Source organism: Austrofundulus limnaeus, unplaced genomic scaffold (assembly GCF_001266775.1).
Source record: "Austrofundulus limnaeus strain Quisiro unplaced genomic scaffold, Austrofundulus_limnaeus-1.0 Scaffold108, whole genome shotgun sequence".
Lineage (NCBI taxonomy): Eukaryota > Metazoa > Chordata > Actinopteri > Cyprinodontiformes > Rivulidae > Austrofundulus > Austrofundulus limnaeus.
In genome coordinates this window covers 1,354,102-1,367,583 of record NW_013952510.1, presented here as the reverse complement: position 1 = coordinate 1,367,583, position 13,482 = coordinate 1,354,102, and the positions used below count along the sequence as shown (strand labels likewise).

General features: G+C 35.1%; 1 protein-coding gene across 1 annotated transcript in view; it reads right to left on the bottom strand.

Moving 5' to 3' along the window:
- The window catches only part of LOC106521423 (protocadherin-15), a gene marked incomplete in the record, with an annotated part of 194,164 nt that overhangs the window by 127,083 nt on the left and 53,599 nt on the right, over positions 1 to 13,482 (bottom strand). Inside the window, 2 exon segments of the mRNA XM_014013980.1 lie at positions 9,997 to 10,062; positions 10,592 to 10,606. Coding sequence (XP_013869434.1) covers positions 9,997 to 10,062; positions 10,592 to 10,606 — 81 coding nt within the window.

The following is a 13,482-nucleotide window of genomic DNA, read 5'->3' as shown; positions in this document are numbered from 1 at the left end:
GTGTGTGTGTGTGTGTGTGTGTGTGTGTGTGTGTGTGTGTGTGTGTGTGTGTGTGCTACCTGGTGGGGACGATTTTTGCCCATTTTCTTGGTATACACAGCCTGCTGAGGACCCATTGTTCCTTGGGTCAGGGGTTCGGTTTAGGATTAATGTGTGAATTGAGTTTAGGTTAGGTTTTGGGTCAGGTACTGTGTACCTCTGAGCTTGGGTCTAGGGTAGTGGGGCAGGGTTAGGTTGCAGAAATGACCAGTAAATGAATGGAAGTCCCCATGAGGACAGAATAACCAATGCGTATACTGTATGTGTGTGTGTGCTTGTGTGCGTTTCACAATGGCAGAAAAAAATATTTTCTTTTTTTTCGCCATGTGCACAGAATCATCTGCACACAAACTGCAACATAAACGCACACACACACACACACACACACACACACACACCAAGAGAACAATCTCCTAACTGATATGCCAGACAAGAAATTGGGTCACGGCCTTCTGTGCTGCCATGGAAACCACTTCAAATGCTTCACTGTCATTCGCTGATTTTAAATAAGTAAGGAAATTAAATGAAATTGGTTTTCTTATGGTAAATAGGAGCTATAAAATAAAAATGTATTAGGGGAATTTATTGCTTTCAATYTCAATTCTGCTCTGGTTTTGCACCACACAAACACACACACTCAGAAAAGACAACATAAGGCAAACATCTTGCATAACAGTATTTAATTTAATTAAAAAAAATGTTTTTTAGACAGTGACCTCACTTTATATGATGTGCGACTGAACCGACTCAGCTCTATCTGATAAAGTAGCCTCTGTGGTAAGAACAGAGAGTATGTGYGTGTGTGAGCAGAAACCCAATGAGAGACAAATGGAAGCCCTCTGCAAGGAGAAGCACAAGGAGCAATTACAGAACAAAAGAGACGAGAAAAAAAAGTATTGTAGTCGTGCATTAATAGAATTTTTACAGAACATTAGCTTAACTGAATGTGACCACACTGCAGGTGTGTCATCCAGGTGTGAGCCACTGACTGAAAGTAATCATCACATCAGCCCCCCCACAAATAAAGCAACTATTGCAACTGTTTCAAACACCTGCATTTTCTCTTGTGTGCTCCTTTTTAATGTCCAACTGTCTGAATTTTAGAGCAAKTTGAATGATTCACAACTTTGTCACATTTTGGGTTCTTCTGCTGAGCTGCATTTATTATTATTAATACTAAAACAAATGTTTTTTTCTTTCTTTACATCATGTCCAACAGAGGACTGAAATAATACATTTCATAAAATGGACACAGAAGTTACTTAAGAGCTTCATCTATGTGTTTGATCCATACAGTTATTTTTTTAAATGATCTTCAATAAATCAGTTAAATTAGATAAAAATAAAAATAAAACCTAAGTCACATAAATTAAGGAAAAAATGTATTTTCCACTTTTTAGCAAAAAAAGCAGGTATTTCAGTTGTTTTTGATCAAATTCACTCTAAGCCCACACAAACACATTCAAGGTCTTTTGTTACATCATTCAGCTGTTTTACAAGAATTTTAATTAAACAGATGAATTAGTTTTGGAAAGTATTTTTGGGATCACCATTCTAGGGTAGTTTGATTTTGTCTTATTAAAAAAGAAGTCCTTCTCAGGGAAACAAAACAAAACAAAACAAGAAAGCAAAAAACAAAAATGAAGACATAATAATTGGTGCGGCAGAATATTCCACCCCAAAAGCTGTACACAATACTGTACAATTATCTGTATTTGTACAGAGGCTGTTTTTTAAAACATTCACAACTAGTTGTCACTTTCAAAGTGTTGGACAATTGCCTTTAATAATCACTATGAAGACATTGTAGAAAAGTGTGAGAAACTGACTGGACTTTATCTTACAGTAGTTGTTTCCCCTGAATGGGATCATTCTTATTCAGAGGACAGCAGCTCTTAAGAATCAATTGGAAAATTTTATGCCAATGAGTTTCTCAAATCTTTCCTTAAACTCTTACATTTCAAAGAATGAACTTCATAAGGCTATTGACAGGTTCAAATTTAGAAAAGCTATAGGTTATGATAATTTGTCAAATGAAGTCTTAAATCAACCTGGTTTGTTTCAAATTCTGTATGAATTTTTGCCACTTAGTTTGAACAGGGTTTGGTCCCGTCTGATTGGCAAAAATCTATAATTAAACCAATTCTAAAGTCTCACATTGCTGACCTCGCGTACCTATGGAGTATAAGGGCACTAGTCTACTTATTTGTATTTTTAAACTTTACCTTCTAAATGAAAGGTTTGTTAAGTATTTAGAATCTTGTAATTTATTAGCAGAGGAACAAAATGGGTTTAGATAGAAAACATCCTGTATAGATCACATATATTCTTTAACCATGACATTAAATGCTAGGAAACAAGAAGTAAAGTCCACTTTTGCATGCTTTATAGATTTCCAAAAAGCATTTAATTGAGTTAATCAAGAATTATGTTTTCAATTATTAAAAGTAGGAATTTATGGAAAATTCTATAATTCTATAAAAGCTGTATGTCAAATTTCAGAATCTTGTGTTCAAGTAAACCATTACAGAACAGGCTGGTGGTAACAAGAAAATGTTCTGTCTCCTACTCCCTTTGCATTATATATTAATGATTTGGTAATTATGGAGAGGCAGATGTGGGAGTGAGAGTAGGTGATATAAAAGTCTGCATTTTATTGTATGCAGATGACAATGTGCTTATTGCTGAAAATGAACCTGATCATCAGAAATTATTAAGTATTATTTATGGCTGGTGTAACAGAATAAGGATAAGGATAAATTGTGACAAAATGAAGTTATTCATTTCAGAAAGTKGAGGACTAAGGTAAACATTAGCAAACGTACTGACAAAATTTACATTTTGATTTGGGCCCACTATTCCGTTTAGATATATAAATATCTGGGATTTATTGTGGATGAACATTAACATTTGAAGAAGGAATAAAAATCCAAGCAGATTGAGCTGGTAGAGCACTAATGCAGCTATAAATAAAGTTAAATATTGTTGTGTTGGGTTGTAAGACATACAGTATACTGAGTTGTATAGGTCTTGTGTTTGCCCAGTGTTAGATAACGGAGCAGGAGTCTGGGGTTACTGTCAACATCCCTATAGTAAGAAAGTCCAATGCAGAGCCCTGCGTTATTTCTTAGGTATGCACAGAAACACCCTTAAATTGGCCCTATGATATGGGATGAGAATCATGTGAAGTTAGATATATTAGATATATTAAGACAAAATTCCAAGTTTGTATCCTAATAAAGGACATTTGTGGACCTGAGCTTTATGTAACATGTAATCTAACTAAACAACTGAGGTCAGTGTGTGCACAACTCAGATCCAGAGGAGGATCGAAAACATTCTCCAAGCGATTTGAATGAAATTGAAAATTAGATGCACCTTTTCCTTTATTATCCTTTATGTGTTGCATTTGCTTCTGCTGCCAATCTTGACCAGGTCTCTCTTGAAAAAGAGGTTTTTAATCACAATGGGACTTCCTGGTTAAATAAAGGTTATGAATTTATATATGATATTCAGAAATGAACTGTTTGGTTAAGATCTTGATGTTTATCCAGATTTATTTTCCATGGCTGATGAAGATAAAGTGCAGTTTTTATTTAAATATTTAGTGTTTCAATTAACTCAGTCTTATTTAAAAGTCTGGCATGTTAGAAAGAGGATACTTTATGTTTAAATAATATTGACTGGTCTCTGGCTGCACTTTTGAATATGTTTATTTGTCTTACAAGCCCATGTGGGTTGGACACCTTTTGTGGTGTATTATTGATAGTAAAACTTACTTACTACAACTACTACTTTTACTACTAAATTTATAGTTTTTTTTGTTTTTTAGAATTATTATTATTTTCTTTTTCCTTCTACAGTCCTACTGAAGTCTTTGTGTTTGTGACTAAATGTCCAATAAGCCGTTTTAAGAAGCAGTTTTATTTATTTATTTATTTACTTATTGTAAATCACAGCCTTCTACAAAATTATTACAAAAAGAAATTCTAAACAGCAAACAAGCATTGTGAAATCACAGTGAATTGATGATGCAGATGGGGAAGCGAGGGACTAGTAGGAATTAAACGTGGGAGCTTCTCGTGCATTTCATTTTGTGTCGCAGCCAAAGTTACATTTCTTTTTGTAATTATAAAATTAGTAATGTTAATTTTGTTAGAGAGCCACAACTATTCCTAATATGAGTTTCACTTGGTACTTAAAACTTAAAATTTCCTCGGTATTTCATCAGCACATCAACAGTGTTTCATCAAGACTATTGATGAAATCTGGAAAACACCTGTGAGATAATGAGAGGTCAAACTGATTAATGTGGTTTTGAAGAGTTCAGCCGATGGAAACCTGAGTGATGAAGGATGGAGGATTCAGAAAAGTCTGGCTCACCTTTTCCTGATATTATGTGTGGAAACACATATGCAGGTTTAGGCAGTGATATTTTGTTTCACCCCAACTGTGTTAATGAGGCTAACTGATTAAATTATTATTGTTTTACATAACACCACATAACATTAAAGGAATTGTTAAATACAGCTTGCTTTTAACAGTATAAGGTATATATTACGAATAATATTTTAATTTTTCTTTAATTATGCAGGTAAAATGACTACAGGGATCAAACTTCTTTATTCTGTTTGTATCACATCATAATATTAAAAAGTTGAGAGGTTTCTTCAAGTTGTGGTTCTCGAGGGCTGCTATCCTACATGTTTGCTTGTTTCTCTAACACGCCTTTATTTAGTAGTGACTAAATTACCTCTTCAAGTTCTGCAAAGGCCTGTTATCGCCCATTCATTCAAAGTTGTATTGGAACAGAGCACCATTAAAAAGTGAAGGACAGTGTCCCTCGAAGACCAGGATCGCACAAACATGTTGTAAAATGTTCTACCTATCGTGGGATTCTTTCCATCTCTTCATCAACACTAAAAGCATTACCTGTTTCACATGAATAAGATTTTCTATTTCTTTTTTTCAAAATCATTTACATGTTTACTAGAGGAGCCAATTCCTAAAACAACCCATTTTAATTATGACCCGACAGGCACTTCCTAAGTTATAAAATACCTACATTGTACATCATGTTAAATGGTCATAAAATGTTTTTGCATTACACTGTTGATCTCTACTCAAGCCAGTATTGATCTGTATAAGGATAGATACCTTGTACATGTTATTTTATTTGAAAAAAAAGATAAATCATTTTTCCCCTTTGTTTTTCCTAAGTGCAACATTTATGTTTTTGCAAGCTTGTACACTTTTTAAGTGATCTTGTGCACAAATGAGATCCCTGGATTGTCCTAAATGTACTTTTCTCCTGTTTGAAAAGTTGAATTTTTCCTTTTGCTGACAGGTCTGATGACGGCCTTGTAGGAGCTGCAGACCAGCTTCTTTACAGCTGCAGGCAACCATTTAGACGTAATGCAGAAATAAAATGCATTATTTATTAGATGTGCTAGTGTTAAATAGGCCAAAGGTGTTACGCTGCATCTAAGGCTTTTTCAAGTATATAAAAAGAAACATTTGCCAAAAAAAAACTGAACTTCAACAAAACAGATGTTCTGAAGAGTTTGACTGATGCAGTGAGGAAAGCACTGAGTATGTTACCAGTTTTACCAAAACTGGTACCAGACCATGCTGATATAAAAATTTACCAGCTACACTGACAGAGTTAATAAAGCTGCGTCATGAGACATTGCTCCCATTCATTAGCTCCATTACAGAGCGCTGAATCTGCAGTCAGATGAGCACGGTAATTGCCTAAATGAGACATTTTAAACTCAGCGGACTCACCGCAGTACTCATCCATGCCCTCACACACCATTTCACATCTAGATTTATGGACAATTACTTTATTTTCATACTCAAACACATACTTTTAAACCCCTAACTCCATTCTCCTTGGATTAGTTTGACATGTATCAGCTCACTGTTTAATAATGATATGTGAAACAGGCTTGAAATAAATCTTATAAAGCTACATTTTACCTTAAGGAAACAATGGTCTACCACCAATACTGTTACTATATATTTAAAGAAAGTGTAAAGAAGTCTGTATCCAACCCTTTTTTTTAAATCACATGCATACAGTGATGTGAAAATTGTTTGCCCCCTTACAGATTTCACTTTCAATTTTCACTTGTTTCAGATCAGCAAACAAATATAGTATCAAAGATAACTTGAGTAAATACAAAATGCAGTTTTCAGCTTAAAATAGATTTTGTTAAGGAAACAGAAAGCTATTGGAATCTATGTGAAGAAGTAAAACCTTCCTAGTTAAATCATGAAGTAATTGAATTATTTTAGAAATTATTTTAATGAGACCACACTCTGGCTTGATGACCGTTTGCTTGTTTGTTTTTTTAATATTATTATTTATAACTGGTTGCCATTTTCTTATGAAATTTAGTAGACTGTCCATATGGGTCTGAAAAAAAATAACTAAAACTGTTGTCATGTTATGAGTTAGCTAAATAGAGAACCACAGATAGACAATACGTTACATTTTGTTGGTATTTAGGGGGAAAATAAAACTGTCTATAAAATCGTAGTAAATCATTACAGCTTTGAAAAAAATCAAGATTTTAATAAGCAACCATGGCTTCTAATCAAATCAACTTGATGGAGCACCTGTACGTGTCACCACCCCAATAAGGACAGACCCTGAGGGTGATCTATCATTACTGCATGAAATGCATCTCAAGCTGTTTATCTCACGTTATTATGAAGACCAGAAGAATAATATCTTGCTCTGGTAGGTAAACATTACAAAGAAAATCATTATTTACTTCATCAATTGGCTTTTAATATTATTCTATTTTCTTTCACTCCYTGGCACTTGCAGGACTTTGTTTATAACAAAGTTATTCCATTATGAAGTAACCCAGCCCAAACTAAGCTTTCTTAGCACAAACTAACATTTTTCTTTTCACATCTTGTCAAATAAAAAATATATATTATTTTTCCTTTGGATATGTTGTTTGTTGCACAAGATTTGGCAAGCTTCAGAGGGCAAGACCAAATATATTTTGGAACGTAAGTCAAGCAGGCTTTGTGGACTTTCCCAAATAAAAACCACAGCCTTTAAAAAATATCCAAACATTTAAATGTTACTAAATCTCGCTGCAGGCCATGCATAATTAACAATTGTTTTGAAAGAGTTTGCCCACTCACTCCAAGCCTGTTGCAGTTTAAAAAAATAACATTGCTGGTGTGTTTTGTTAAATCCATCTGAGATTTGATTTTTTTCCCTAAACTCCTTATTAATTTTAATGTCCGCCTGCAGTTTTAAAGGCACTACTGTTGTCTCACAATTGGGTCTGAATTATTTTTTTTCTTGAAAAACTAAAGTGGTAGAGCAAGGAGCTGAGTAAACAGAGTTGCAACATCCCTCCCACTACTGCACCCTTTCTTTGGACACTGTACTGATGTTAATGACCCTTCACTGACATTTTTGTCTTTGGTATCACAAAGAAAAAAAAATTAACATTTGCATGTTTTAATCACATTATCTAGAAATTTGTAAAGCTGTGAAAAACAAAGTTTGAGCAGAAAAGTTATTACAAAACAACTATATTCCTTTCTCCAAAATTCATGATATCAAAGTCTAACATATGTCAACTTATATTTCAAAAGTTCAGTTTTGAAAATGTTTTTCACATTTTCCATCTACGTAAGGATTAAATGAGAAGAAAATCTAAGCCACTTTTCAATCAGTCCATTAAACAAGAAGCAACACCCTACAGCATCTCAGTGTGAAATGAAGAAACAGCTAACCCAGCTCTGTCCGAAGTTAAATTCTGCTCGTCAGCACCTCAAAGGCTCAATAAAAAACAGTTGTTCTCATCTTTTCTTTACTTTGCTCTCACACACTGGAGATTTGGGTCATTTCCTCAGAAGCCATGATTGGACTTCATCAATGACACTGTTGGAAAAGACTGGATGGACAATTAATTAWTGTGGGCCAAATTACTTAGAACTGGCTAAAAGCAAAAAGGGCACAATCTGTTTAACATAACCTGTGAGAGAGTCATGTTTCACACATGAATGGTTTTAAGGCTGTGATGTCCAGATTAAGATATTTAAAACAGCTCAGTGCATAAAGTTGTCTGAAAAGTGTAAAGGAACCAAACCCTGCTCATGTGGTGGAACAGCAGACTTATTGCATCCATCCATCACATAACACTCAAGTCAAAGTTATCATTCAAGTAAAACTAAAAGATAAGATTAATTAAAAGTTCATCTTTTTGCCCAAACATGTCTGACCCAAAACAGCCAATCACAAACCCATTATAATAGATGCCATCACCTAATGATGATAAATCATTGTATTGACTTATTTTCTTATGAGTATTTTGCCTTTCTGTTTGGTAGAGCCTGTAGGCTTCACTGATCTGGGCCCGTGTTTATAAAACTTCTTAGAATTACTCTTAAGAATGCTGCTAAGAGTGGACTTAAGTGTAAAAAAATTCTTAGTTAAAATCTGAGAGTAAAAGTCAGTTATCAAGCGTCTCAGTCTCACTTTAAGTGAAGCGTAGGAGTAATTCTTAAGTGTCAGTCTTAGAGCTGATTTGCGACACCTGGCTGTGCCACAAAGCTGATCCTGGATGACGTCGTTAGAAAAAACACCAGCATGGACCAATCACTGCCTCGGATTTCATGTTCAAGAATATTGTTGGAGAAATGTCAAGATAAAACTGTGAAAATCATAAGATAAGTTCACTTTCAACACACTAATGTCACCATGTACTGTCTGTAGAATTACATAAAATGTTCTCATTTCATCAAGAAAACATTTTTTTAATCAAAAACTCAGCAGCTTTAAAGTTTTTTGTCTCAGAACCTGAGGTCATGTTGAGCTGCTCCCTCCTCCTCTTCGTCACCGTCAGACAACACCAGCTTCACACACACATACACACACACAACCCCGCTCCGTCATTAACAGCTCGGTCCGAGAGGAGCGCCCCCACCCCTCTTCATTGTATTGTATTGCGTGATTGTTAACATAATAAATGAAAGTTCAATCCCACCATAATTTTTATTTTTATTTTTTATTTTTTTTTGGGGGGGGGGGTGTCACAGCATGCACTCACCAGCTGAGTATATTTAATATTTTAATCAAAAGCCACACACAGATATCTGCCTTTTAGTCCAACATTATGTGCAGTTTTAATTATTTAATTTTTTTTWACTTTTCTTTCTTTTGTATTTCTGATTAAACCTGTTTTCCACATCTTATAACTGTGAATAACACTCAGGTGGGGAGGAGGACAGCTGTGATCTCTGTCTTCAGTTCATCTCTGATCCCTAGTGGCAACTCTTAACCACTTAAGAGTCCTCTGGAGCAGTCTTAACTTTTCTTGAGAGTAAGAGTGATTCTTAGACTTAAATTTTTTCATAACTGGCACTCACACTTAAGTCTGAGAGTAGGAGCAAATCTAAGAAATTTTCAGCACTTAAGTCTAAAATCCACTCTAAGAAGTTTTATAAATACGGGCCCTGAGCTCATACAACTCATTTTTGAGTAAAAGAGAGAAAAAAAAGAAGCCAAGCTATATCTCCTGTCTAAATGAAATGTAACAGYGCTCACAGCAGGACCCTCTTCATCATCAATGGATTGTTCGACATCAGTTTCTCTTAGTTCAGATCGTATTCTGTTTTGTCTTCAACTTCTGACTCTTTCGACTTTACAGCATATTTCAAGTGTCTGGCATTTTCTTGTCATCCGTGTTACGATTCAAGTTGTGATCAAGGGTCTCAGTAACAGTATATCRTTGGTCGTTTGCTGCCACAGATTGAGTTGTGAGCCTCAAAAACCAACTTTTTTATACCATTTTTTTAACCAATGTTGTGATTGTTTGTGAGAATGTCAACAGATTTTTTTTTTTTTGTGGTGAAAAGATTCTTTTAAGGAAATATTCTCAGCACTAACTAATAATAATGATAAAAGAGAAGGTACTTTACCATTGGGGCTTTCTTCATCAATGGCCACGATGGTAGCAGGAGGACCAGAGCGAGAAAGTTTACATTCTGAAAACATAGAAAAGAACAATAAATTTACAATGATGTGAGAGTTTTCCTTCCTCACATATAGTTTGTTGAAAAACAAAGCTAAATATGAAACTTCACTGTGAAGCCCGGGGTTGATATTACTTAATAAACACTTTGTATTTATGAGGAAAGTGATTTCAGAACGTCCTGAGGTGTGATGAGTACGCAAATGCTGCAAGAACAGCAGCTATAAATGCATAAAGATAAATAAAGCATGAGCTTTGCAGATATAGTCTATAGTTTATTAACCTCATTCTTCTCTCTTCACTGAGGGGGAATAGATTGGGTAAGAAAAGACACATGGATTTTATAAGCGGAATGTAATGTTGTGTAAAACRAGGTGAGGTAAGGGAAACAAGAACTGACAGTAAAAAATAGATTAAAGCCCATTTTTTAAAGAACAGACTTAATCCTCAGAAGCCATCTCTGCATGGTCAGCAGGGATAAATAAACGAGCACAGAAACTGAACACATTTAACAGAAGAAGGAAAAAGGAAATCTTTCTTACCCTCATAGTACCAATCTGCAGTTAAAGACAGCCACACCAAGTCAGGGTGAAGGAGAAAGGCAGCAGTCAAGGAAGAATAGGAAGAAGGAAAGATATTGAAGCTATTAATAAATATCCACACATTACAAGGACAAAGTGATAACATACAAAGCAGTGTTATAGGAATGTTGTTTTTTTTTTTCAATTAAGTTCTGTGGAAACGTTATGAACTTGACAGCTCTTTGATTAACCTCAGTTTGGAAAATATTTACAAATTCTGACTTTATTAAGGAGTGAACAGCGTTTAGTGATGTGATTGATACTGAAATATCAACCCCACATATCCTAATACTTCATGCTCTAAATACTAAAATCAAAATATTGATACTTTGATACTTCAGTCCTTTCAGGTAATGTATATCAAGATCTTGTCTAAATAGTATGCAGTTGGAGGGAACGACTTTTTCTTCTGTCTGGGTGAGCAAGTTATCAGTCACTCAGTCTGTAGACGTTAAATGTTCAGTATGTTCATGTTAATATGTTCATGTAGTACAATTTAAGACTCTTTTTCCTTTTTACAGTAGTTCTTGTTAATCAAACAATATTTATTTATTTATTTATTTAATGTTTTTTTTAAATTTTTTTTATTGTTTAAAACACCATTTTCACATATTTTTTTTATTCTCTGTTTGGTTTTATAAAATAGCTTTAGATTTACTTGACACATTAGATGATTTTGCACAAAGTATCAGTATCGGTGGTGCCAGACTGAATTTCACTTGGTATCAGAATCAGAGAGAAGGGTGTCTCTGCAATCACCAAGTAGGAGTTTCTAGTTTTGTGGGAGGAGTTTGTTAAAGATGTGATTGGTTGTACTGACTATTTTGGGTGGGGTTTGAAAAAGGAAGGTGCTAGCTGCGCAGAATTTGAATGCTGTACATGTGATGGGACATGTAATAATTGGTTTGGTCAAAAAAGCCCCAACTAGCCTGTAAAATGCTTGCTAAAAATACATATGAATTAATATTAGTCATAACTTGAGATAGGAAGAAGAAATATCAAGTCAATAAATAATGTTTACATGTTCACAATAAGTTTATTATTTCCATTACCTCCTCTGTTAAACTATCTACATAACTCAATCCGACTACGGTAATCATAATTTTGCCAAGCTCTGCCCACACCCAACCTCCACCTATTGTCCAAACTCCGGTAATCACGGTTAGAAAAAACTCCACCCACTTCAAGAACTCTGCCAATCACGTTCATACCAAACCCCACCCACACAAAGAATTTCCCCAATCAGGGTTAGGACGAACTCCTCCCACACAACAAGAAACTCCCCCTATGTGCTGCAGACACTGCAGATCAATGGTATGAAACATTACTAGTCAGAATAGGGCTACAAAATAAATTGTTCCCTCACACAAAAGTGATGTTTTTGGGAAAAACTCATTTCATAAACCTRGAAAATGACTTCAACTGAAGCCTAGCCTGAAGAAAGACCTCTGCGCTTTTCTTCATACTGCACGCTCAGTGACCGATGTCTCTGCTGATAAACGTACTAACTCTACCTAATAGACAACAATATTACTTTAATAGCATTATAATCTGTTCAAGTGCAACAATGCCCACTTACCACAACTTATTATCAGAGAAAAAACATATTGACCTTGGCTTGAAGCTTAAAATAATTACATTCTTAGCAAAAAAAAAAAGTGTGCCAACACTCAAGCGTTCCCCTTTATTCCCATGTCCTTGCCAGGATAAGTGAAAACAGGCCCCTGACATTAAACCATCAGACTRACATTGTACTACAGCTCTGGATGATAGCTGGGAAAATCCCAAAGGAGGCCTGGGAGATGGATATCTGATCACAGAGAAAATAGACTTTATGGAACAATGATTCCACTTTCTTTTCCTCAAACTCTGCCAGTCTCTCTTGTCCTCTCCATTATAATACATTACTGTGTGACAGAGGATTTCAGCATTCATCTGTGTTGCTCAATGCTTTCAGCAGATGAAGCAGGTCTTATAAAAAAGATTTATCTGTCCCAGGGCTCTATATTAACATATATTAATGCTGAAAATGATTTATTTTGTAGTCAGTCATGCAGAAACAAAGACAAGGAATGTTTTTTCCTTTTTTTCACATATTTTAATCTGACCTTTTAAACCAAGCTAAAAGTTGTTACAGTTTACAATTTGCTCTGCTGTCTGGCTGTGACATGGTGCATTAATCATGCATGGTGATGCAAGACAATGCCACAGTTCTCCTGTAAGTTTTACTTCTTCAAGATTCTTGTTCACGTTGTTGAGAAAGCCATGAGGATTGTTGCCACCACCTTTGTTTAGTTTTACATAGATCTGCACAATWAAATTAGTTGAGGTTGTAAGAATCTCTTCCTTTATTTTATTTAACCAAACACAAAGATTTGCCMACAGATGCCATTCTGTTTGAGAGCTATGCATCAATATAAAAAAACTGGGCAAATTCTTATTTCCAGGATCACTGACGTCTAAGCAAGCCATCAAACCCATATTACAATCACCACCTGTCAAMTGCACAACAGCAGACAATATGATTAGTTTAAATCAGATGATTAAAACCTTGTGCYGGATGAGCATTTAGAAATTGTCAGAAAGTAACATGAAGATGGCARTTTTTCGAAATGATGCAAATTGACATGTAATGGCAATTGGATTGATGGAATGCCATCAAAATGGGATATCAACGTCTGATTTATAAATATCTGTTAGGATTTAGGTGAAAACCAAAGAGGTTCTATAGAACAGCTGGAGTGCTCAGAAACCATGTGACCGTGTGATCGGCTGGAGAAGCTAACGGCTAACGCAAAACAGTCAAGAGTCTGGATTTCCCATTACTGTACATGTTGACAACAGAGCAGAAA